Raw genomic sequence first — 24,254 nt, forward strand, 5'->3', positions numbered from 1 at the left:
TCCATTTTGATGAACCTTGTGAACGAGCGAACAACAAGTTATCATTTGATCTGTATGAAATTTATATGTACATGCATAATTTAAATTAGTGAAACGAAGAAGTCTATTGAATTTCAGCAATTTCCATTAATTACTTGTAAAGTTATGGCCCTTGTTTCACTTTGTTGAACCTTGTGAACGACAAAAGTTATTATCGGATCTGTATGAAATTGATATGCATCATTTAAATTAGGGTTAGTATTCCCCAAAATACTCATTTATATAAAGTGGCCATTTTGGACTCCAGAGATGCCCGAACCTCCCCAACCGGCCTACAATTAGCATCTCCCATCAAAAAGATGACCATAAGCGATACTTCAGTGATTGTGTTGGTGAACAAGGCTGGTTTAAGACCAGATCACCTTATTCAGAGTTATTCCCCTTTCCCATACTAAACAACATGGCGTCATTAGATTTAAAGAAGACCTTTTTCAGTAAATCGTAAGTTAAAACACAATAAATGAGTTAAATTTTATATATTTGATTTAGATTCTAGAGCTGTTTATTACTTCATATAAAAACAAGAATGTACCGACTTTCTTGTTTGTCTATTAGGCCCCTAATCCAAATGACAATCATAAAAATCAAACTGCATCGTCTTTTTCTTCGCCTTCCTTCGGAGTTCGAGCAAAACAAGGAAGGTTTTATAACCCACAGTAGCCACGGCCACAGTAATCGTTTTCTATTATATACCATTACTTGGCTGGTGAAGAGCTGATAAAAAAAACATATTTCTCTCCCCAAAAAACTCTCCGAATTTAAACGAGGTTATGAATTTTGTAAATAATATATGATTACAAATACAATTACAGATTAGGCTATTATTAATTAACTCATCTGAAAAAATAGAGATCGAGGTACAAGTTCTACAAGATTTAGGATGCCCTCATTTCTTTCTGGGCAGACAAAGTCGTAAACTACCATGTATGAAAATACAGCTCTATCCCACCTTTGTTCTATAGCTATTATCACAGTAATTCTTCTTTGTTCGCCAAATGGGATCATTTCTTGCACATCTGACACAAAATTATAATAATCCATTGCATATATCCAACCTTGTGTGTTTTCTCCGCGTCCTCTGGTTTCCTCCCACTGCTAAAGACCCCTACACGCAAGCAAATTATTGAAATAAAATTGAACCATTAGTCCCGAAATGACCTAGTTTGTGTTGAGTGGAAGTTAAACCCTATTTCTCTTTCTCTCTCCAGAGACCTTTCCGAAAGGAAGTATATATTCAAGGGTTATTAATTATTAAAAATTTTATGGGAGATCAATCACTGGTTTTATTCTAAAAGCACAAGTAGGCTTATCCTCTTATTGGTATCAAGCATTCTTAACCCTTGTGCGTATACAAGGGGTATTTCAGGACCCCACGACCATATCCTTAACATTTGTGGGGAACTGGTTCATAATTGTCTAGCGAGAATTTTATACATTGTCAGCTACTTAACGTTAGGTATAATGCTGCAAATAGAACGGAAGTGAGGCAGGGGCAACTTTCACCATTTGACAAGAAACTAAAAGTATTACATTATTGAAAACCAGGGGTCTTGTGGACACCCCACCCCCACCCCCACACCCATCCCCGTCCTTTAAACATTTTGCTAGTTACAGTGCAAGCTTTGTATTTGGAATCTTTCTTACTGATGATATTGTGTTGAGCATTCTAGTTTAATTTAGATCTGAAAACAAATCTACCAACCCTGTCAAAAGATGATTCTGCATGGAAATGACAATTAAGCTATTTGCAGATTTTAATGGTTTCAAAAATACCTTAATTCCTATCCTCACTGTTGTTGATACCTCATATATTTTTTTTACTTTGATTGATTATTCTTCAGTCTTTATATGAAGCTCTAGATTGATCATATTTGATTGAATAAAATTATCCATACAAAAGTCTTAGATTACCCCTTGTTGCCAACAAGGTTTTTTGTGCGACATGTCCACACAAGGGTTAACAATGGATCAGGATTTGTTCAGAGAATCCAACCCACATCATTCATTAATCTGCTACGGTATATTTTTTTTATACATTAGTAATTCACTTTGTGTAGGTAGGCCAACTCAATTAAAATTGTTGTAGGCCTATCTTTGAAATAATTAAGAAAAGTATAAAGGCATTGAATAATTCATTGCAGTTTCCCGTTCTACTCTTGTGTCAAATCCCAAGATAAACACTGTGAGCTTAGTACCACCGGTAGTTCAAATATCAATAGCTGAAATTTGTTGGATAGAAATTTTTATTTTTTATACGCCCACACCCATCTGTCCGTCCGTCATCCAGAATTTCTTGTGAACACCATGCAGACTTCATTTATCATGGATCGATATTTTTAAGATTTCTATGTTGTTTTTGAGAAGATGCATCCTATTGAATTCCAACAATTTCTATTAATAACTTCTAGTAGTTCAAGAGTTATGGCCCTTGTAATGACAAAACAGATCATCCAATCTGTATTAAATTTAAATGTGTTTGAATTAGTGCAACAAAGAATCCTATTGAATTTCAGCAATGATATTATGTACCTTTTATAGATTTTGCCTTATAGACTGTCCAGACTACATAAACATACATTATGCAAGAGCTAAATCTGATTATTGCAAGTCTTTATTTAGGCTTCAGATGTCATAGAAATTATAAATTAGATCTTTATTTACACAACAAGCATAAAATCAACTCTGTAGACCCACGGATGGCTTGGATTCGGCTTGGATTTAAACAGGATTTCATTGATTAATTAAATTTTTAAATGGCGTCGTAAGCGGAGATTAACTGTTACGTTGACGTCATACTCCCGGAAATTTTAGATCAAGGCTAAATGATAAGAGTGTACGAAGCGATGCCGCTGTTGAGCGAGGCCGCATGTCAGTCAATTTTATTGAAAGTTCGATATATACGGCCTTGATATTATGTTTAGTTGTGGTTAAAATGAGAGTTTGGATGTCGGTATTATACGCTCTTTTGTCACTTGCGTTTACAGAAAAATTATGGAAATTGATAAACATCGCAGCTAATATCACCCCATTGGATCACTGTTTCCTATTTGTCTACCAGTTACAGTACAACAAGAGTACATGCAGGCTAACAAGAAGTCGGCTATAATTATGCCTCATTCATTTGGTCCATTCCTTTCAAACTTTCGCTTCTTATCTATATATTAAAGGTCTTATTTTTAATTTGTAGTAAAAATAAATGTGATACGAATTGAATTGCAACCCGGTCTCAAACCGAATATGCTAACGGTACCACAGCCATTGAAAACATTACTGGATAATCAAGTTTATGTAGGTGGAGTTAATCAAACAATCGGCCATTCTCGGAGGCGGTGAAGAGAGAGTTTACTTCTATTTTTAGTTAAAAATTACAATGGTGATAACTTTGTTCAGAATAAAGTAATTTGACTGAAATTTTCAATATATTCTTCTTTCATCATCTATTTTTGAACTGTTATAGCAAGAATGGCCAACTCTCTAGTAAAATCTCCCATAATGTATCTTTAAGTGCTGTGCCAGCTGAGGACATATGGTGCGTTGCCCAGCAACCTTTAAAATTAAAATATTGCCCAACCAGATTGGGGTAGACTGATTTATGATTACTAGTCTAAATTTTGCATCTTAATCTGTTCATATGAATAAGATGTGGTAATTTCATCACTATTAATTCACCTAATGACTTAACTTATATCTATCCGAAACTAGCTAATGACAAGGAAAAGTTTAATATACACAAATTGCATATATAAGCAAATGCTTGGCAAAACTTGCAGTTTCCTATATATATTGTTTGTCTTTATTGACTGTTGAGATGTCAGGACAGCAAGTTTATATATTGGATTTGTAACAAACAATCATTGGTCAAACATTGCATTTAAAGAAGCTAAATCGCTAATATTTGGCACTTAGAAATTGACACAAATGGGTCGCAGCGCATATAATAATGTAATATGATATATATAAACTGATTTACATTCAATTGTTTCTGTTTTTATTCTAATTTCTAACCAGTTATGTTCGGTGAAATACGTGAAGAGTCTGAATTGAATTGCAGTCTTTGGCATCTGGTTATTCCTGATTACACCGGTAGTATTCTCCCACATGGTATATATTTAGCCTCGTTCATCGCGTCGCTTCATACCACTGGAGCTCGACGAAAGCATTCTGGCACATGATTCGTGTGCCAATTTTAAAATTTTCATTTTGGCTTAAATATTGGATATCAGAAGCCCAATTTTTCATGATAAGATAACAACATCATTGTTGCTATTGACCAATAAGTTGTGTTTGTATTGTCAAATACTGTGGATGAAGCCAGGGGATGGGGGGCCCAGATGGCTGAACGGTTAGCACATGCACATTGAATCATGAGGTTTGTCATTGAGTCAACGGACTCACCGGTTGTACGTGACAAGGAGTAGGGTTGCCTGTCCAACCTTGTGGGTTTTTTTTTCAAGTTCCGGTTTCCTTCCACTGCTAAAAAAAACCTACGCGCAAGCGAATTATTGGAATAAAATTGAACCATGTGTTAGAGCCGAAATGACCTAGTCTCTCTCTCTCTCTCTCGCTCTTTCTCTCTCTCTCTTTATTCACTAGAATTATATAAGAAATCAAATTGTATCTTAAATTGTCTTCCTCAGGTATTGTACCAGCTAGTCCTCTGGTTTTCTCCAACTGCTAAAGACCCCTAGGCGCAAGTGAATTATTGAAATAAAATTGAACCATATGTTAGTCCCGAAATGACCTAGTTTGTGTCAAGTGGACTTTAAACCCTATTTCTCTTCCTTTAAACCAGTGAGGAATAAGTTCTATTGGAGGTTTTCTAGACTTTAGATTATATTGAGTTAAAGATGTGGCTCCTTCAAACCAGTCAGGATTCGGTTATATTGGAGCTTTTCTAGACTTACTGTTTAAATGAGTACTGGTAACATTTATTATTACTTTGCGGCTTACTTCATAACAATTACTTTCTCAGATAATGATCTCGTAACAATCTTCATCATGAACTTGAGACATTTACCTCTTCGATCAACAATCATTAAGCAAGGCAATTGTCCAGATCATTTATACTGTAGTAGGTTAAGCCGAGGCCATCACTTGTATTCCATTCGCTGACAGCAAAACATTAAGTGTGGAATATTAGGCTAATCTTGTTCATGCCGACCTAATTGCTGTCACATTTATCTGATTTAAAAGCACTGGTTTGCTGATCAGCTAAATAATCTGTTTAAATCTCCCTAATTGGTGATCTTAGTCTAACATGTGCCGAGTTGGAATCAACAAGTCTTCTGTTTTCCTCCCACTGCTAAAGACCCTCTACGCGCAAGAGAATTATTGAAATAAAATTGAACCATATGTTAGTCCCAAAATGTCTTAGTTTGTGTCGAGTGGACATTAAACTCCATTTCTCTCTCTCTCACTCATGTTCCAATCCCTGAACTGATGTCAAATTTTTCAATGGTTTTTAACTGCAATTTTCCATGGGTTTTTATTTTAATTATTAAAGATGCGTTATGTAAGAATTAAATAAAGAGTTGACCATTCTTGATGAAATGAAATGAAATGGGGTTTAACGTCCTACTGTTCTGCTCCTAAACTGGGCTAATGAAGACGGACATACGCCATGCAGTGCGCTATGAGGGAAATTTTGCCCGGGCAGCGGCGTTATGACCTACTCTTATATCGAATTCCAACTGCCAAGGGATCTTTTACGTGCACGCCAATGTGTACACGGCACCTCGGTTTTTCGTCCCATCCGAATGACTAGACTGCTGTCCTTGTCAGGCCCTCCGGCCTGCATCACTGACAAGGGGAAACCACGCCGGAAAATCTGGATGAACTTTCTCGGCCAATGCAGGGATCGAACAACCGACCTCCAGGCTAGCGAGCCAGCGTCTTACCCACTTAGCCATGTGATTCTTGATATAATAATAGTTAAATATAAATAATGTAAAATGAATATATTGAAAATTTCATTGAGATTACTAGCATCTAGCATACACTAGTCATAAAAAAAAGTTAGATCTTAGGAAATAGCCAAAGGAAATGAAACTTGGTTGTCCGAAATAACCAAGTGTAAAGTCGAGAAATAAGGTAGCTCTCACAAAAATTATCAGATACAAACTCAGACTTTGTCAGACACAATCCCTCTGGTGCCTGCCCTTATGTCCGACACAGATTTGACTTTTTTAAATGTTTTAATCGCTATTTTTAAAATACATGTATGTATATGGCAAAAAGTTAACAATGTCTGACTGCTAGTTCAGCTGTGTCTGGCAGTATATCATGATCCGATTTCTAAAAGTCGAAATACTTGTATTGTGATATTTTAATAAATGAAAATATTTCATTATGTAATTGTCAAAATCTCTGCAATGGAGAACATTCATCAGCTGACGGAATGAAATAAAGCCCAGTTATTATTAAAAGGAGCTAATTCTCTAACTCAATATTTTCAATAAAATTTGAAATTAAAAACACAAATAAAAATTTATTATTGGTCTATTTCATTAAATATCGATGTTGTTATCTTGCCGTAAAAATATGGGATCCTAATACCAAATATTTTAGACATGATAAACGTTTTAAAATCAGTGACAAATCGTGTATTAATATGGTTTTGGGCGCCATTTGTAATGAACAAAGGAAAACATATCCTACAAGACAATGGCTGATTCATAAATGACCGAATATAATTGATTAGAAATTACAATGATATATTTAAAAATTGAATATAGATCATTTATATACATTCATATTACATTAATATGTGATTTTAGACACATTGTCGTCTATATTAGAGTCATACACCCTTCAATATGCCTTTTGTTCATTTCTGAATACTTTTTACATTGAAAACTGCATATTACTTTGATTTGAAAATAGAAACCAATTTTAGGATTACTGTATAATAAAATATTGCATATATTTCTATAGCTATATATAGTTTTCAGGTGAAATATATAAGAGATACAAGGTATTGATTTTGATAGATAAATAGAGAAAATAATTATCTGAGCACTTGAAAAATTTAATTTGTAACTCTACATGACACTGTTAATAATTGTATGGCACTGCTGGTTTCATTATGTTGTTTTAATTTATTAAGTTTAAAGTACACAGTTGTGATGATGCTGGTGTCCTAATTGCCTGGGGATGGCTGAATGATTAGCATGTGCGTGTTGTATCATAAAATCTGTCCTCAAGTCAACTGGGGTGGCTGCGATTGCCTGGTTGCCTGTCCAACCTCATGGGTTTTCTCTTGGTCCATTGGTTTCCTCCCACAGCTAAAGACCTCTATGCAAGCGAATTATTGAAATAAAATTGAACCATATGTTAGTCCCAAAATGACCTAGTTTGTATCAAGTGGACGTTAAACCCCATTTGTCTCTCCCTAAATGCTTGCATAAACTTGTACCATCTTATTGCTGGCATTTTCATTACAACCTTACATAAGATGATATGGAGACTAATTTAATGTACATGTATAACATATTATTTACATACTTTTATAAAATACATTTTATACCAAGACTTATTTCAAGTGAAGACCAATCTGATTAAAGCACAGATCCTATTTCATTTCAGTTTTATAGTTCAAAATTTCATTTTACTTGTTTTTACTACACTAGGATCTGGAAGAGTTGTTATCATTGATGTGTTCTGAATGGTGTGAGGGCTTAGCCAATGAAACGGTCTGTTACGGCGAGCTTTAGGCGAGTTTTGCACGGAACTATGGGTAATCCACTAGTAACATCAATGCTGATTGGTTAATCAAATGTCTTACATCATAAAGCCAAAATCCGCTTGTATGACCCCTGACTCGACCTATCGCTACAACCGATCAGATCTTCTTGTAGTAGAGGCCATCGGAAGTATAAAAAACAAAACGAAATATAAATCTGTATTTTAATACGATTGAGTGAAGTCTGTCACTGAAGAGATTTTCTCAAAAACTGCATAAGTAGGCTTTCCAGCCCCTTACATCTAATGATAGGTTTCCCCCGTTGTGCGATGCTACAATACGATTGGATTGTCCCTATTGAGTCCACGATCAGATATGTTTTGATACAATCAACACGATTGCTAAGACTGACCTCAGTATATAATAAGACCCGATAGGATCACCACAATTACTCCGTGATTAAAACCACGATTTTAATCGCAGCATGAATCGTGATAGTGGGACCCTAGCATAAGGGTCATTCTTTCCCTTACATATTACCCATTTGTTGAAATAATATCTCTAATGGAGATAAATTAGGAAGAAAATAAAATCAGACGACGACGAGAATATCCATAATATAAAGTGTAATATAGGGATTTGGATGGCTGAATAGTTAGCGTGCGCGCGCTGTATCATAAAGTCTTTCATTGAGTTGACTGGCGTGGTTTCGAATCCCCAGTTGTACGTGACAAGGAGTAGGGTCCCCTGTCCAACCTCCTGGGTTTTCTCCGGGTCCTCCGGTTTCCTCCCACTGCTAAAGACCCATACGCGCAAGCGAATTATTGAAATAAAATTAAACCATATGTTAGTCCCGAAATGACCTAGTTTGTGTCAAGTGGACGTTAAACCCCATTTCTCTCTCTCTCTCTCTCTATAAAGTGTAATATAGTGAATATCAATGTCACTGTGCTCCATGTCCCTATATTCTTAAACTCATTGATTTAATTTCATGTGTAATCAATGATGAAGAAACTTTAATAGCGTTTTCCGTGAACAATATAAATTGATTTATCATAAAAACGGTATGGTTGGTGTAATGATTATTGCCGAGTGTCATGTGATGTAATGTGTGACACATCTCCAACGAAGGGACATTCCTACTTTTATGGCGAGGGTTGGATGGCCGAATGGTTAGCCCGTGCGCGTTGTATCATAAGGTCTGTCATTGAGTCAACTGGCGTGGTTTTGATTCCCTGGTTGTAGGTGACAAGGAGTAGGGTCATCTGTCCAACCTTGCGGGTTTTCTCGGGGTCCTTCGGTTTCCTCCCACTGCCATAGACCCCTATGCCCAAGCGAATTATTGAAATAAAATTGAACCGTATGTTAGTCCTACTTTTATGGTGTTAATACTGGCTGGAGTCACATGGATTCAAGCCCTCTTCAAATAGCACTTTAAACATTGATTATCGATAACATTGCCGTACAGCCTTTTAACAACTCTAAGTTAGAAGGAGTGTGAATGTCTATATGGCACATTACACTTCTTATAGCTATATGTGACACCTCTGGCCATGTTTTAAATATATTTCTGCCTGAAAGTCTTTTAGCAGGTTAAGTTGATTCCAGTATTTGCCATGTTTAAAACAGGTTTAATGGTTGGCATGGTTACATCAATTTACAAAAAAAAAGTTTTTAAGTTAATGTTATAAACTTGAGGAATTTGACTGCAACCCATCATCTTATTAGAAAAACAGTTAGGCAATATGTACAAAGTGGAAAAGAGATTTTTCACAAAAATAGGGTGATTAGTTACACAGTCTGTGGCAGACGGAAAAAAAGCTTTTCCTCCGTACAGCAATTATTGTAAAGTTAAAAACTCTTTGAGAAGAGATTTAGAATTCTTTTGGGAACTTTAATTCTTGTTTCTATATTGTCATGACGATCAAGGTGTTTTAGTTTTTATGGACATTAAGTGTGCTGAACTGAACTGTGGTGTGTTTTTTGATATTGTCAAGTAGAATTTGAATTGAAGCAGCTGTTGAACAGTCGTTTATTATTTACTTTTGAAGAACAGTTGTTGGATTACACTTAATTGGTAAGTGAAGCACTTGAGATATTGAACTTTGTCGTTTCATGTTTCTTTGATTTGTTTTATTGTAAATAAGGGGGAAGCGCATTGTATCATAAGGTCTGTCATTGAGTCAACTGGCATAGTTTCGATTCCCTGGTTGTACGTGACAAGGAGTAGGGTGGCCTGTCCAACCTCGTGGGTTTTCTCCGGGGCCTCCGGTTTCCTCCCACTGCTAAAGACCTCTACGCGCAAGTGAATTATTAAAATAAAATTGAACCATATGTTAGTACCCAAATGATCTAGTTTGTGTGGAGTGGACATTAAACCCAAACTCTCTCTCTCTCTCTCATTTGTAAATAGGGCAATGCCAGAAAGATTCACTGTTCGTCAGGACTTCTGCTTGCAAAATTATAGGACTTTCAATCCTTTTTTTTTAAAAATGGAAAAATTCCACAGTTCTTATATGCAAATAGAATTTTCGTCAGTGTAATTCTTTAATTTAAAAAAAAAGAAAATCCCACTGCCAATAATTTCCTCACAAGTTTGATCTCATACTTTGTCTTTTTATTATTTCCCTTTGAGCACTGTCGGTGATAGAATTATTTTAAGACTCACTTATCCTGTCTGCCATGTGTTTTATTTTAACTTGGATGACGAGGTGCAGTTGTGTGATGGCTATGTGCTGTGGAAGAAACCAAACGGCTAATGAAATGAAATGGGGTTTAACGGAAATAAGGTTAAACTTTAACATACAACTTTTCTGCTCCAGACCAACTGTGTTACAGAAGACGGGCATATGCCGTGCAGTGTGGTATTAGGGAAATTTTATGTGCAAACCAATGCCATTATGCAATATTTATTGCAATTTGCTCAGGATTTTGTGTATTTTGTTGTCAATTTCTTAGTGAAAAACAAAAGAGATTACCACATCATATTGATCTTAGACAATTTTTCTACTGAAAATTTTGCTTTGAAAATAAAAAAAAAAGTTTGCCTCTTGCCTCAAGTTATTATTAACGAATTCCCATGGAACACAATGTTTTTTTGGTATATACAATGTATTAGTAGGCTGATATACAACTTTTCAAAGGACAACACCACTTGTGTAAAAAAAAAAACCCCGTGCAAAATATGGGCGTATCTTTCATGGCAACCGCTGGTTTATATTGGAAATAGCTGGTCAATGAAAATATATTGCATTTCTTTCTGTTGTTAAAAATATTTGTCCTAATTGTCAATAGTATGGGTGAATCAAGTTCTAACGATTTTGTTTAGGCCACCGTTATTAACTGGTTTGGCAATATTTCACTTAATCAGACACCAACTGATCTCAGAGATGGAGACTAATTATCTCCACTTACTTGGACAAATGTTGATTAAATCAATAAAATGTGTCCAGAATTCAAACATACCGTTATTAGTTGAGCCCATTTTATTATTTACACATACATTATACAAGAGGTAAATCTATCTATTGCAGGTCTTTCTTTAGGCCTGAAATGTTATATAAACTGTTAATTAGATATTTATTAACACGAAAAGACCTTAATCAACTCTTGATGCCATCTTATGTGTCTGATTTTCACTGGATTTGAATCCGATCTGCTGCTCAACGCTCATTGATGATTAAATCCAAAAATGGATAATGGAGACTATGTTTTTTATCGTACAGACTTTAGTAATGATGATCGAGGCTAGGCCTAAAATTCAATCGCAAATATCTTGGTTCAGAGTGGATCAATTTGACTGAAATTTTCAGCATATTCCCTTTACATTTTCTATTTATTAACTGTTACAATTCATCTATAATTATAATCTCCCTTAATGCCACTTTAGTAAATTTTATTTAAGTATTTTCAGTTAGAGAACATTGTGAGGTTTAACATATTGTTAATACTAAACTTTGCATGCGCGTTGTATCATAAGGTCTGTTATTGTGTCAACTGGTGTGGGTTTTCTCCGGGTTCTCCGCTTTCCTCCTACTGCTGAAGATTCTACATGCAAGCGAATTATTGAAATAAAATTGAACCATGTGTTAGTCCCGAAATGACCTAATAATTTTACAATAATGGTCTATTCCCCCCCCCCCCCCCACCAACAATATGAATTTTAGTTAGTTCTGACAGGCCTGAGTAAGCCTATTAACCTCATCAATAAGCAAATATGTCTACGTAGATATCAGATATCTTTGGTTTTCTTAGCTTCCAATCTCTTGGTACTTAGGAAATCTTGATTAATTATATTTTAACATATTCTAAGAGTATTTCCCCCGAAACCCAAACAAGATTTAATATCAAATTTCCTAAAAGTGACTTGCATTATAAGCTTAGCGTTTTGACCCTCAAAGCGCTGACTTCTTGTTGAAAGGTCTTAGATGTTAGGAATCGGTAATTGGTTTCCTAGTTCCAGGATTACGAGTTTGATCCCTGTCTTGATCCATGAATTGAAAACCAAGAGTCAGTGTCTGGTTTAGAGTAAGTATATGGATTTGGTGGAGGAATTTGTAATATGCTCTACTGTACATGTAGACTATATGCCCTTGATATTTGTCTTGGAATGCAGAGAATTACAGACGTCATTTGAATCAGGTGTTTCTCTTCTAACGTCGTGTAAATACTACATGTACACTTAACTATAAGCTGTTAAAGGTTTGTTATGGACTAATACCTTGTTTAAATTGGTTCATGTACGTTCTCACACGGTAAGCTTTCATCATTTAGACAAGTCTGTGTGTTGGGATATGTTGGCAAATATCCCGCCAGAACTAATTAAAACTTTATATTGTGATTGATGCAATGAAAGGATATATGGCACCGTCTGGAAATCTGGAATTACTCTGTCCAAATTTTGTTATCTCATGAGTTACAGACATCTTTGTTGGTATTACAATTTCACGTTTCAGGCTTTGTCAGTCAACAAAATTGACAGGCAAAAAATTCATTAGAACATTTAGTATATATATACTAATGAACAGGCATTTTTTAATGCTCGTATCAGATCTTATGTTTTGGATTGTTGCTGCTTAATTACTACAAGAAGTCAAGTTTCTGAAGAAAGTTTGTTTAAAAGGAGAAGGTACAGATCATTTATAATTAATCCAGTAGGAATCTTGGGGAAAAAAAATTATAATATCCTGAACGGTTCTGAATAAATGAAAAAAATCTTACAAAGTAGGTTTTCTGTATTGACTGCAAGTACAATTTGTGTCAAGAACAATAAAGACCAATATAAAACAGGGAGGTTGGATAGCTGGCGTGGTTTCAATTCCCAGGCTGTACGTGGCAAGGAGTAGTGTTGCATGTCCAATCTCGTGGGTTTTCTCCGGTTCCTCCGGTTTCCCCCCACTGTTAAAGACCCCTACACACAAGCAAATTATTGAAATAAAATTGATATTAATCCCGAAATGACCTAGTTTGTGTTGAGTGGATATTAAACCCTCCCCCCTCTCTCTCTCTCTCTCTCTCTCATATACAAACAAAATAATGATCTCCTACCTTAGAAGATACATTAGGTCATATATCTAGAATTATAACCCACTATTCACAGAAAAATTCCTGTTGACATGGACTTAAATCATTTATTATAAATGTTGAAGATTGAATTTACTTGTAAATATTCTGTCTGCTGTTTCTCATTATATTTTCTTCTCGCCCGGGAGAATAATAAGTAATGAGAAATTTTAACTTGAGTGTCTACAATATGCATCATTATGTATAATTTTCTCATGTACATATTCTCATTTTTCATAGTTAACAACGCTATTCTGTTCCAAACTAATCGATCATCTATCATAGAAATGCGTGGAACCGCATATAAAATCATGAAAGAATACATGCCATTTGTTGACAATTCTTTTACCGTTATTTTTCTCATATATCAAAATTTCGATTTCTGTAGTCGTTTCTTAGATATTGCCTTACGAAATAATGGCTGTATTTTGTTATAACTAATATTTTATAATTAGTGATATATTCATTGAATATCAATTAATAATGATGTTTTAATTTCATAATCTAATTGATAAAACATGTTTGTGTATGGTTATAAAAATGCTGCCGTATTTGTATCCATTAATCACAGAAAATTTTGGATACAAGCCAAACTTGTAAATTATCTGAATTGTAATAGCTCTCAACAATATTGCAAATTGCAGAATTATGTTCTCTGGCAGATAAATGGAGAATTGAAGGAACACATTTGTCACCCGTCCATCACATAATTTGATAGGTGAACCTGTAAAGTAATTTTCTGTCTATAATTGTCTAGCAATTTGCTCATATCACGGCTTCATATATTCACTCTTATCTGGAAGCAACCATTCAGAAAATCATGGATTGAATTATTAGAATATCAGCATACACGTTCTTCTTAAACATATTTATATTGTTACAAATATGTTTTGTCCAGCTATCAATAAGATTTCTTTATATGCCCACATTGTTGTGGATGTATACATGCATTGTTGTCGCCTCTATCCTTTATGACCCTCTACAGGTCACAATTTGTAACCGATTTTGACGCAACTTGAAATATAGGTTTATCTCCAACAGACCCCAGTTCCTTTCGATATTGGCATGTATCGGACCGTAACTTCATGGATTATGGCCCCTGATTGTATAAAAAATCATTTTTTTTAGCTTGTGTGTCCCTCTAGAGGTCACAATTTTCATCCGATTTAAATAAATGTTTCTATATATATCAATGTTACACCATAACGATGGTTAAGTTCGAATTTTGTGAAACTGCCAGACAAAATGATCACTTCTTGAACGCAAATAGTGTAAAAGTATGTTATACCCTTTAGAGGTCATAATCTATATCCGATTTTGATGAAACTTAAAATATATGTCTATATCCCAAAGATTTCGCTTGTTTTCAATAATCGTGCATATCAGACCGTAACGTCCTGGATTATGGCCCCTGATTGTACGTAAAATCACTCATTTAGCTTGTTCTCTATCCATCCATTTCTAGCAAAATATTGGTGTATCTTGCATGGCAACCGCTTGTTTTTAGTTATTGTCTCCAATATTGCATTATGGTGTAACAAAGCCAAAATTGTGGCAATTGAGCTAATAAGTTTCTGTATAAACTGACATCATGTAGGCCTACCTTAATTGAGAAATTTATTTCTGTGCATGTAACAATCAAACGACAACAAAAAGTGTATATTTTATTTAGCCTACTTTGTATATGCTCTATGTCATTCTATATTGTGTATGACATCCCATACTTGGGTTTTTATTCACCATATTGTGGAGGGTCTGACAAGGACAGTTGTCCCCTAGGTCTATTCGTCCCCTAGGTATATTGGTCCCCTAATTATGATGAACAGCTAATTCTAAAGAAATGAAGAAATTGAAACTAACTGATGTTTAGTCTACATTGTTTTATCATGCACATAATGCATATTGATTATAAGTCAAGTGCAGTATTACCAAAAGGTGTTACTGATCATAGCTGATTACTGCATATCAATTAGCCCGAAAAACTTCAGGAACCATTAAGTTAAGGCCTAGATTTAATACTAAACGTAAAACGATGTAAACTAGCATCAAAACTGAGATTTAGAATAAAAAGTAAAGATTAAATCAGTTTTTCATAATGGAACTACCATTATTGTTGTCCAGGACCAAACTGTCCTAGGGGGTGAATTGTTCTAGGGGACAAATAGTCCAGGAACAAAATGGTCCATGGGGATGAATAGTCCTATGGGACTAATAGTCCTATGGGACCAATAGTCCTGGGAAGAAGTGTACGGGGACGAATTGTCTGGGGACAGATTGTTCATGGACAAATTGCCTGAAGGTGTCTAGAATACAACTAGACCACAATTTCCTACACGCACCTCACCTTTACAGAATGATGTTTAGCACTGTATCAGCAATGTACCTACAGCTACTAACAAGATCATTTTCTGAATAATAGTATTATTTCTTATAAAATTTGGCTCAAACAGGAAGCTTACTTAAATGATGGGTGGGGGGGGTCTGTCCAACCTTGTGGGTTTTCTCCGAGGCCTACGTTTCCTCTCACTGCTAAAGACCCCTACGCGCAATCAAAGTATTGAAATAAAATTTAACCATGTGTTATTCTCAAAATGATCTAGTTTGTGTCGAGTGGATGTTAAGCCACTGCTAAAGACCCCTACGCGCAATCAAAGTATTGAAATAAAATTTAACCATGTGTTATTCTCAAAATGATCTAGTTTGTGTCGAGTGGATGTTAAGCCCCATATCTCTATCTCTCTCTCTAAATGATGAGGACTTGATTCTGTCTGTCACATTTTAAAATGAATATTGTCTGAGTAATCGTGACTGACTATATTGACTCATTTACTGAAAATTATCATGATTATATCAAAGTTCTTGATTCTCTCTTTGAAATGTCATTGGCATGGATGGGTTTTGGGCAGGATAAAGATGAAGAGAATGCAAATGACATGTTAAAGGCTCAATACCACTCTTGTTGTAACTGAATAATATGTCCCAATCTTTATTCTGGTCAACAAATTGTACTATTTTACAATATTCTAATTAATTGATGATACAAATTTCATCTTAACACACCTAATTTAAAAAATTGTAAAAATTCAACTAAATGATTTGAAAAGCCTGACGTAAAAATATTTTTGAACTCTTTGGACAAGTAAAATAGGATTTAATGGATAATTTACACAACGGGTAGGGCACTAACACATCTAGTACTTAGAATAAGGCTATTTTTTATTTTTTGGAGCTGTCAAGCCAGCAAGAGTGTTATTGTCCCTTTAAGTCTATGGCAATTTGCATGTGTTATATATACAGAGCTGTAATATCTAGCAATATCCCTCTAAGGGGTGACATTACAACAGACTTCAGTTCAATATAATTTACCGACCTATAGCTTGTGGAACTTTATGGTCCTTGTCACTTAAAGTAGCTAAGTCTCTAACTCAATATCAACAAAAGTCTTTGACATTGAAAACATAAATTATTTGTCAATTTAAATCAACATTGATGTTGTGATCTTACCGGGAAAAGATGGACTTCTGATAACCAATATTTAAGACAAAATAAAACATGTTACCATTGGTACACGAATCGTGTACCATAATGCGTTTCAGCGCCATTTGTAACAAGGGACTCAAAGTACAAGGCTAGATATATTCTACAAGTCATGTCAAACGGTGACAACATATTCTTATCTGGAGAGTACGTGCAATAAATACTATCGGTATAGACTTCTGGCATATTTTGCCGAACGTAACTGATTTGTAATTAGAGTAAAAACAGAAACGATTGAATGTAAATCAGTTTATATACATTCATATTACATTATTATATGCATTGTGACCCATTTGTGTCGAATTAGCTCCTTTAATATGAAAGTGTTTCATGCAGTATTAGCTCCTTTAATATAAAAGTGTTTTATGTCAGTAAATATGCACAGATATAAATTTACTATAGAGATGCAGAAGTCAATAAACATGTCCGCTAGATAGAAACTAGCTTGTCATACACTTTGTTCATTCATCTATGGTAATTTACTGCAATCCATGAATATCCGAAAAAATAATGCTAAAAGCTTTTCATTGATTTTCAAAACAGATGAAAGTCGTGAGATATTATTTCCGTCTGCTTTTGGCTATCAAAACACGTTTTCAAAATTATCCATTGCTTTCTCTGCCCTAATTATTCTGTAATAAACATTGTTTGGTTATTACGCATACCGGTATATGTACATCATTCTCGTCTGCCAATTTGACTTTGATAAAATGACTCTGATTGAAGTGAACTCTACTTGAAAAGTATTTTGTTGAGAGATAATAGTGCAAGTTTTCAACCATCTGGTTAAAACACAGATCCAATTTCGCTTCGTTTTTATAGTTCAAAATTTCGATTTTACTTGTCTTTACTACACTTGGATCTGGAAGCGTTGTTATTTAACTCGTGTTCTGCTCGAAATGAGGGGTCAGCCAATCAAATGGTCTGTCGAATCGAACGTTTGACCTTTTTTGCGCGGAACTGTGGCCGTGGGTAGACATTAGCGGCAATAGAAATAAAAAAAAAGCAAAAGTAGATAAAAAATACATGGCGGTCGCTAATTGGTTTATCGAATGACTGACGTAATCGGGTCAAATGTCGCTTGCTTGGTACCTGATGTCATAGAACGTGAACTCCCACTATAACTTGTTAGATCTACATGTAGTGTAGGCCATCGAAAGTATAAAAAACGAAACGAAATATAGATCTATATTTTAATTAGATTGAGTTTTCAATTGACAATTTCATAATTCCAAACTCGTCCATGAAATGACATTTAGAAATAGTCCCCAACATATATTTTGTCAGTCTGATTAAAATACAGATCTATATTTCGTTTCATGTTTTTGTACTTTTGATGGACTCTACTACATGAAGATCTGACCAGTTGTAGTGGAAGGTCATGTCAGAGGTCATACGAGCAGCTTTTGACCCTATCACATCGGACATTTGATTAATCAATCAGCGTTGATGTTTCTAGTGGGTTACCCACAGTTCTGTGCACTTCATGCCAAAAACTCGCCATAACAGACTGTTTCATTGGCTAATCCCTCACATCAACCAGAACGTAGGCAGGTTATATAACAACTCTAGTGCAGTAAAGACCTTTAAAAGGAAATTTTGAACTATAAAAAATGACATGAAATAGGATCTGTGTTTTAATGCGATTGATATTTTGTCTGTGTTATTTCTATGCATATCCCTCAGTAATTGTATAATGGTCAATTCCTTCTAACATATAGACTTATATTTATCATGTGGACGGGTATCTTGTACCATATTTTTCGGTATATTAGGCACATGCATAGATAAGGCACAGAGCAACTTTGGCAGAGGTGTTTCAGGAAAAAAAAAAAGTGCATGGTTTAGGCCACCCTTCTCCAGCGCCTTGTGAAACACATGCTATACCATACGTGACTCAAATCCACCTGCAATCTCCAGCAACTGGGCCAAACTCTGCTGTTTACAGTTATAATAATTACCAATATTTAGCCGTATCAAGCGTTATATATATTTCTTTAGGAAATTGATGGAAAATGCTTTCCTCCTCATCTTCCAGACTGTTGAGTCATAAAATTCCATTGTTATAGGTGTTCAAATTCAAACAACCAGTCTACATGTATATCAGTTTGTGGTCTTGTTATTGTCATTCTGTGTCTTGCTGATAAACAATTTTTTTTCCTATTTCTAATTTTAAAAGAATGCGCTCAAGCAAATTATTGAAATAGAAATATAGAGTCCTGCGTGGTTATTGGATTGTAAGTAAGAGTCCTACTGTCAGTGATTATCTGTATTTTATCAATCTTAAAGTAGCTAAGTCTCTAACTCAATATCATCCAAAATCTTCAACATTGAAAACACGATTTATTTGTCAAATTAAATCAACATTCATGTTGTGATCTTGCCGGAAAAAGATGGGCTTTTGATATCCAATATTTAAGACAAAATAAACATTTTAACATTGGTACATGAATCGTACGTGTACCATAATGCGCTTCAGCCCCAGTTGAATCAAGAGACTCAAGGGACGAGGCTAGACACATTGCACCAGATCAAACGGCGTATGTAGACTGGAATAACCAGACGCTAGAAATTTGCACTCGCTTGAGACTGCTGGCTTATTTCGCTGAACGTAACTGATTTGAAATTGGAGTAAAAACGGAAACTATTGAATGTAAATCAGTTTATATACATTCATATTACAGTATTATATGCGTTGCGACCCACTTTTGTCAATTTCTAGGTCCCAAATGTTAGCGATTTAGTTTACATAACATTTCAGGCCTAAAGAAAGACCTACAATAGACAGATATAGCTCTTACGTAATGTATGGTTAATGGTCTGGAATTTTTACAAAGTTAAATAACAGGGTGATCTTCGATTAATGAAAAATTAACCACTGTTTAAAATAAGACATTTTCGTATTTCATTTTCTGTACAATCTCTATTCATGTTATCCTCAGTTTTAATTGCATTTAAAGATTTTAGTTGGATCTTGGTGATTCAGTTTTTCTGTGGGATTCAAACTTGATTACTTTAAAGAGTCTCAATATTTATAAAATTGCTCTTGTACATGTAGGTGTATGTTCTATTTTTGTAATTGTAGAATAAAAACGAACAAATATTTTTACTGCGGATGCAAGTTGTGGTGAACAAGGAATAAAAATCGTATGAATAAATAAAACAACTTGATTATACGCTCGTATGCCCTGCACATGATGTAGAATTTTGACAATGATTATAGCCTTGGGATGCTTGTTTGAATAATTTTCAGTTTAATAATTTGTGCATTACAGCTAATTTTATACTTGAATGATCAGATGTTCTCAATATAGTTAGAACTTCTAGGTGATTTTTACATTTTATTTTTTTTGTTGTGCTTGTCATTATTCTATCCAGAAATAGCTTCAAGAGGCATTAAACAATAAATAAATGTATTTAATTTTGAATATTGAAAATAACCTATTGATTAAAGATTAATTGTTGGTTTTTAAAGCTAAAATGTAAGTTTATCTATATCTCATTGAAGGATTGCAGATTGTTTCGAAATTTGCATTAACTATTTTTAGAAACATTGTTCTGAAATGAGGCTATTAGAAGACCCTGCTGCACACTTTTATTGAATGATACCTATTGCACATTTTCCAAAATCAGTAACACCTATTTGTCGTTTTTCAAATTTCCTAAATGTCCAGACCAAATTTTGAGAAAAAATTATTTGAAACTGTTGTAAATAATGCCAAATGTTAAGAGAAACGTTAAATTGTCATGGTAATCCGTGGTTCAAAGATTCGATTACTATTTGACATTAATGAACACTGAGACAATATGGAAGTTTTATACTTTACTTCTTTTGAGGGAATTAAGTTTAACTTAATAGTTCAATTGCTAAACTTAATGGGGGGGGGGGGGATTGGATGGCTAAATGGTTAGCGCGTGTATTGAGTCAACTTGCGTGGTTTTGATTGCCCTGTTGTACGTGACAAGGAGTAGAGTCGCTTTTCCAACTCATAGGTTTTTGTTTGGGTCCTCCAGTTTCCTCCCACTGCTAAAGTTTGTGTTGAGTGGACGGTTAACCCCATTTCTCTCTCTCTCTCTCTCTCTCTCTCTCTCTCAACTTAATTTTCTGGAAACCACACACTTGAATGAAGAAAGGGAGTTTGAGGGGGAAGGTAAAATAAAACACATTCAATAGACCGAAGTTTTTAGCATTCTCATTCTCGTAGCTGATACTTTGGCCATGCTAAATGTGACTTTGTGAAATCTGGTTACCCATAGATTGTTTTCTTTATCTCTCTCGTTTTTCTTTAACGACCAAGTGAAATCTTCAAAATGCTTGTGCCACTTTGAAAATATCTCTAAAAAATCAATCTAAATCTGAATTTCTTATCATTAGTTTTTCCATATTTTCTTTCACAGTCTTAATAAGATTTAGGCATTCCACAAGAAAGATAACATTATTAGAATGTATTGAGGAGACAACTTGTAGAAATAAAGTTTAAAGAAGACCAGCCAAATTAAAGGGGAATTTTTCCTACTGCATTTTATTTTATGTAATAATGTGCACGATACAAGTGAAAAATATGCACATAACACTATATTAATTAATCCAATCTGATCAAAATGCAGATCCTATTTCATTTCGTTTTTTATATTTATAGTTCAAACTTTCGTTTTACTTGTCTTTACTACACTAGGATCTGGAAGAGTTGTTATGTAACCAGCATTCTGGATGACATGAGGGATTAGCCAATGAAACGGTCTGCTACGCCGATTTTTTGCCGTGAGGTGCACGAAACTGTGGGTAACCTACTAGAAACATCAACACTGATTGGTTAATCAAATGTCTGACGTCATAGGATCAAAAGTCGGTCTTTTGACCCCTGATGTGACCTATCGCTACAACTTGTCTTTACTTCATGTAGTAGATGTCATCGAAAGTATAAAAAACAAAATGAAATATAGATCTGTATTTTAATCAGATTGTAATTAATCTTAATTCGAATGGCAGTTGTTAACAAATAATGTCAATAATGTTAGCAGTCAGCCTAATTATGGAAAGATGGTGAATGGGTCCGGGTGATAGCAGCTGAAAGATGGTGAATGGGTCCGGGTGATAGCAGCTGAAAGATGGTGAATGGGCCCCGAATGTTAATATCATAGAGAATCAGTTGTTTGTAACACAGGATCATCTCACACACAGTAAACCAAAACTGAAAGTAGAATTAGTAAAATAAAACAACCCAGACTTCTCCTTTAACTTTGGTTACCAGCAGTTTAATTCCTTTAATTTTTACACTTCGATCATCAGTGATGGGGCAAGCTCTGTACCATTTGATTTTTGTTTGGAAACGTGGAAGTTGGCTTGTTTACTAATTTTGGTTTCTGTTTTGCCTTGTCAGAAGTGAAAGACAACATTGATTATCTCTCAAAACTTGTTTTATTGAAAGAGATAAACTTTTTTTTAATGAAGACAGATTTTAATCCCACCAAATAAATCTAATTACATCAAATGAAATTAAGTGGATGTTTTCTTCAACCCAAATCAGTTCTAGTAATAAAGGATTAGTTCGATTTAAAAAAAAACAAAAAAAAAACAAACACAAACTTGTTCCTTTAATCATTGTGGGGAATCACGGTGGGTAGACGCTGGCTCGCTAGCCTAGAGGTCACATGTTCGATGCCTGCATTGGCTGAGAAAGTTCATCCAGATTTTCCGACTTTGTTCCCCCTTGTCAATGATGCAGGACTGAAGGCCCGACAAGGACAGCTGTCTAGTCGTTTGGATGGTATGAAAAACTGAGGTCCTATGTACACATTGGCATGCACGTAAAAAATCTCTTGACATTTGGAATTCGATATAAGAGGAGGCTATAGTGCCGCTGTCCGAGCAAAATTTCCTTCATAGCACACTGTATGGTGTATGCCCGTCTTCATTAGCCCAGTTCCGTGCAGTTCATTTCAGTTCATTTAATCATTGTGAAAGTATGAATCTCTTTAATTTTAACTTTGAACATGCATCAAGTAGAAAACCTATTCAATAATCAATAGATCAGATGAATCCACTTCTCTTTCCTTCTTTTGCTGCGGAAAATAAAATTGAAGACTTAGTTTGATGGAATAACTTGTTCTATAAAAAGAGAGATTTGTGAATTTTATGAAAGAGTGAACAGGATAATTGGAAGACAACACTAACTGTTATAGCTAGTTCAGCAATAAAATGAATGACTCAAAGTTTATTGAAGGTCCATAGTGTTGAAATTGGCCACATTGAAACTGAATTGTAGCAGACAAACTATTTGTCTACGATCAATTCATCATTTTCGTTATTGAGTCTGAAAATCATTGAAGGAGACTGAGATGTCATAGTGACTGGAAGATTACTGACCATCGAAGGTAAATATTCAATTGGCTCTTTTATTTGTTAGATGAATTCTAGCACATGGAATAAAAGTTGTCGGTGGATAAATTGTTATCATTAGCCTATAATAGAAGACACAGACTAGGAGTTGCTCTTGACGTCCACTCTGCTATCTGTAGTCAATGTTATAAATTCTATCGATAGCTTGACTAGTAATTGATTCCAATCACTTGATAGTCTTGGGTTTAACTTAATCTTGCGGAAGATAAGGTAAGCACACATTCAAGTTCTTAGGATTTATTTTCTATGTATACAAATGTTATTTTTCATTCTGGGTAGATCAGCCTACACATTCCTTTCATATTTTAGAAAGTATAGTTGTATATTTATTCAAGAATTTTGCATAGGTAATAAACCCATAGCAACAAATTTGACAAGACTGTAGTTAATATAGAAAGTTTTAATCCAAGACACGTTTGTAATTTTTCCGAGTCCTCTGGTTTGCTCCCACTTCTAAAGACCCGTATATGCTAGGGAATTATTGAAATAAAATTGAACCATGTTTTAGTCTCGAAATGACCTAGTTTGTGTTGAGTGGACTTAAACTACAGGGCTCACACTTCAGGATCCTCATGGTAGTTGTTGTTCTTAGTGTTTAATGTCCGCTTCCACCAAAGGTGATATCGCAGACTATCGCAGCGTAGGGATCTTTCCTGTGGGAGAAGGCACCCCTATCTTCAAGCCACATACGCTCACACTAGGGATGGAAACCACAACCGCAAGCACATTTAAGGAAATAATTTGGTTCTAAATTGCCTTGTCTATTAACCACTATTATCTTCTCTTCAATCATATGGCAAATCTTTTCTACAATATAATATTATTTAATAGTTGAAGCTCAACTCAAATTATTCTCTCATATCCAAAAGTTATATTTAATTGGGTGCCAAGCACTTTATCAAATCGATATTTACTTTAAGAATGACTACAGACGTCAATCGAGTAATCTTTGATTAAAAAGTGTTATTGCCCCTGTCTTGAAGTCATAAAGGTAAAGTATACCACATTACTATTGTCCAAGATGTCATCAAACAT

At 34.8% G+C, this 24,254-nt stretch overlaps 1 protein-coding gene across 1 annotated transcript in view; it reads left to right on the forward strand.

Moving 5' to 3' along the window:
* The first annotated feature begins 426 nt into the window (after positions 1-426).
* Positions 427-24,254, forward strand: part of LOC126829481 (zinc finger CCHC domain-containing protein 10) — a 34,063-nt gene continuing 10,235 nt past the window's right edge. The window contains exon 1 of the mRNA XM_050559387.2: positions 427-480. Within this exon, the coding sequence (XP_050415344.2) occupies positions 440-480 (41 nt within the window). The 5' untranslated portion in view covers positions 427-439. The remainder of the gene's footprint in view (positions 481-24,254) is intronic.

Source organism: Patella vulgata, chromosome 8 (genome assembly GCF_932274485.2).
Source record: "Patella vulgata chromosome 8, xgPatVulg1.2, whole genome shotgun sequence".
NCBI lineage: Eukaryota > Metazoa > Mollusca > Gastropoda > Patellidae > Patella > Patella vulgata.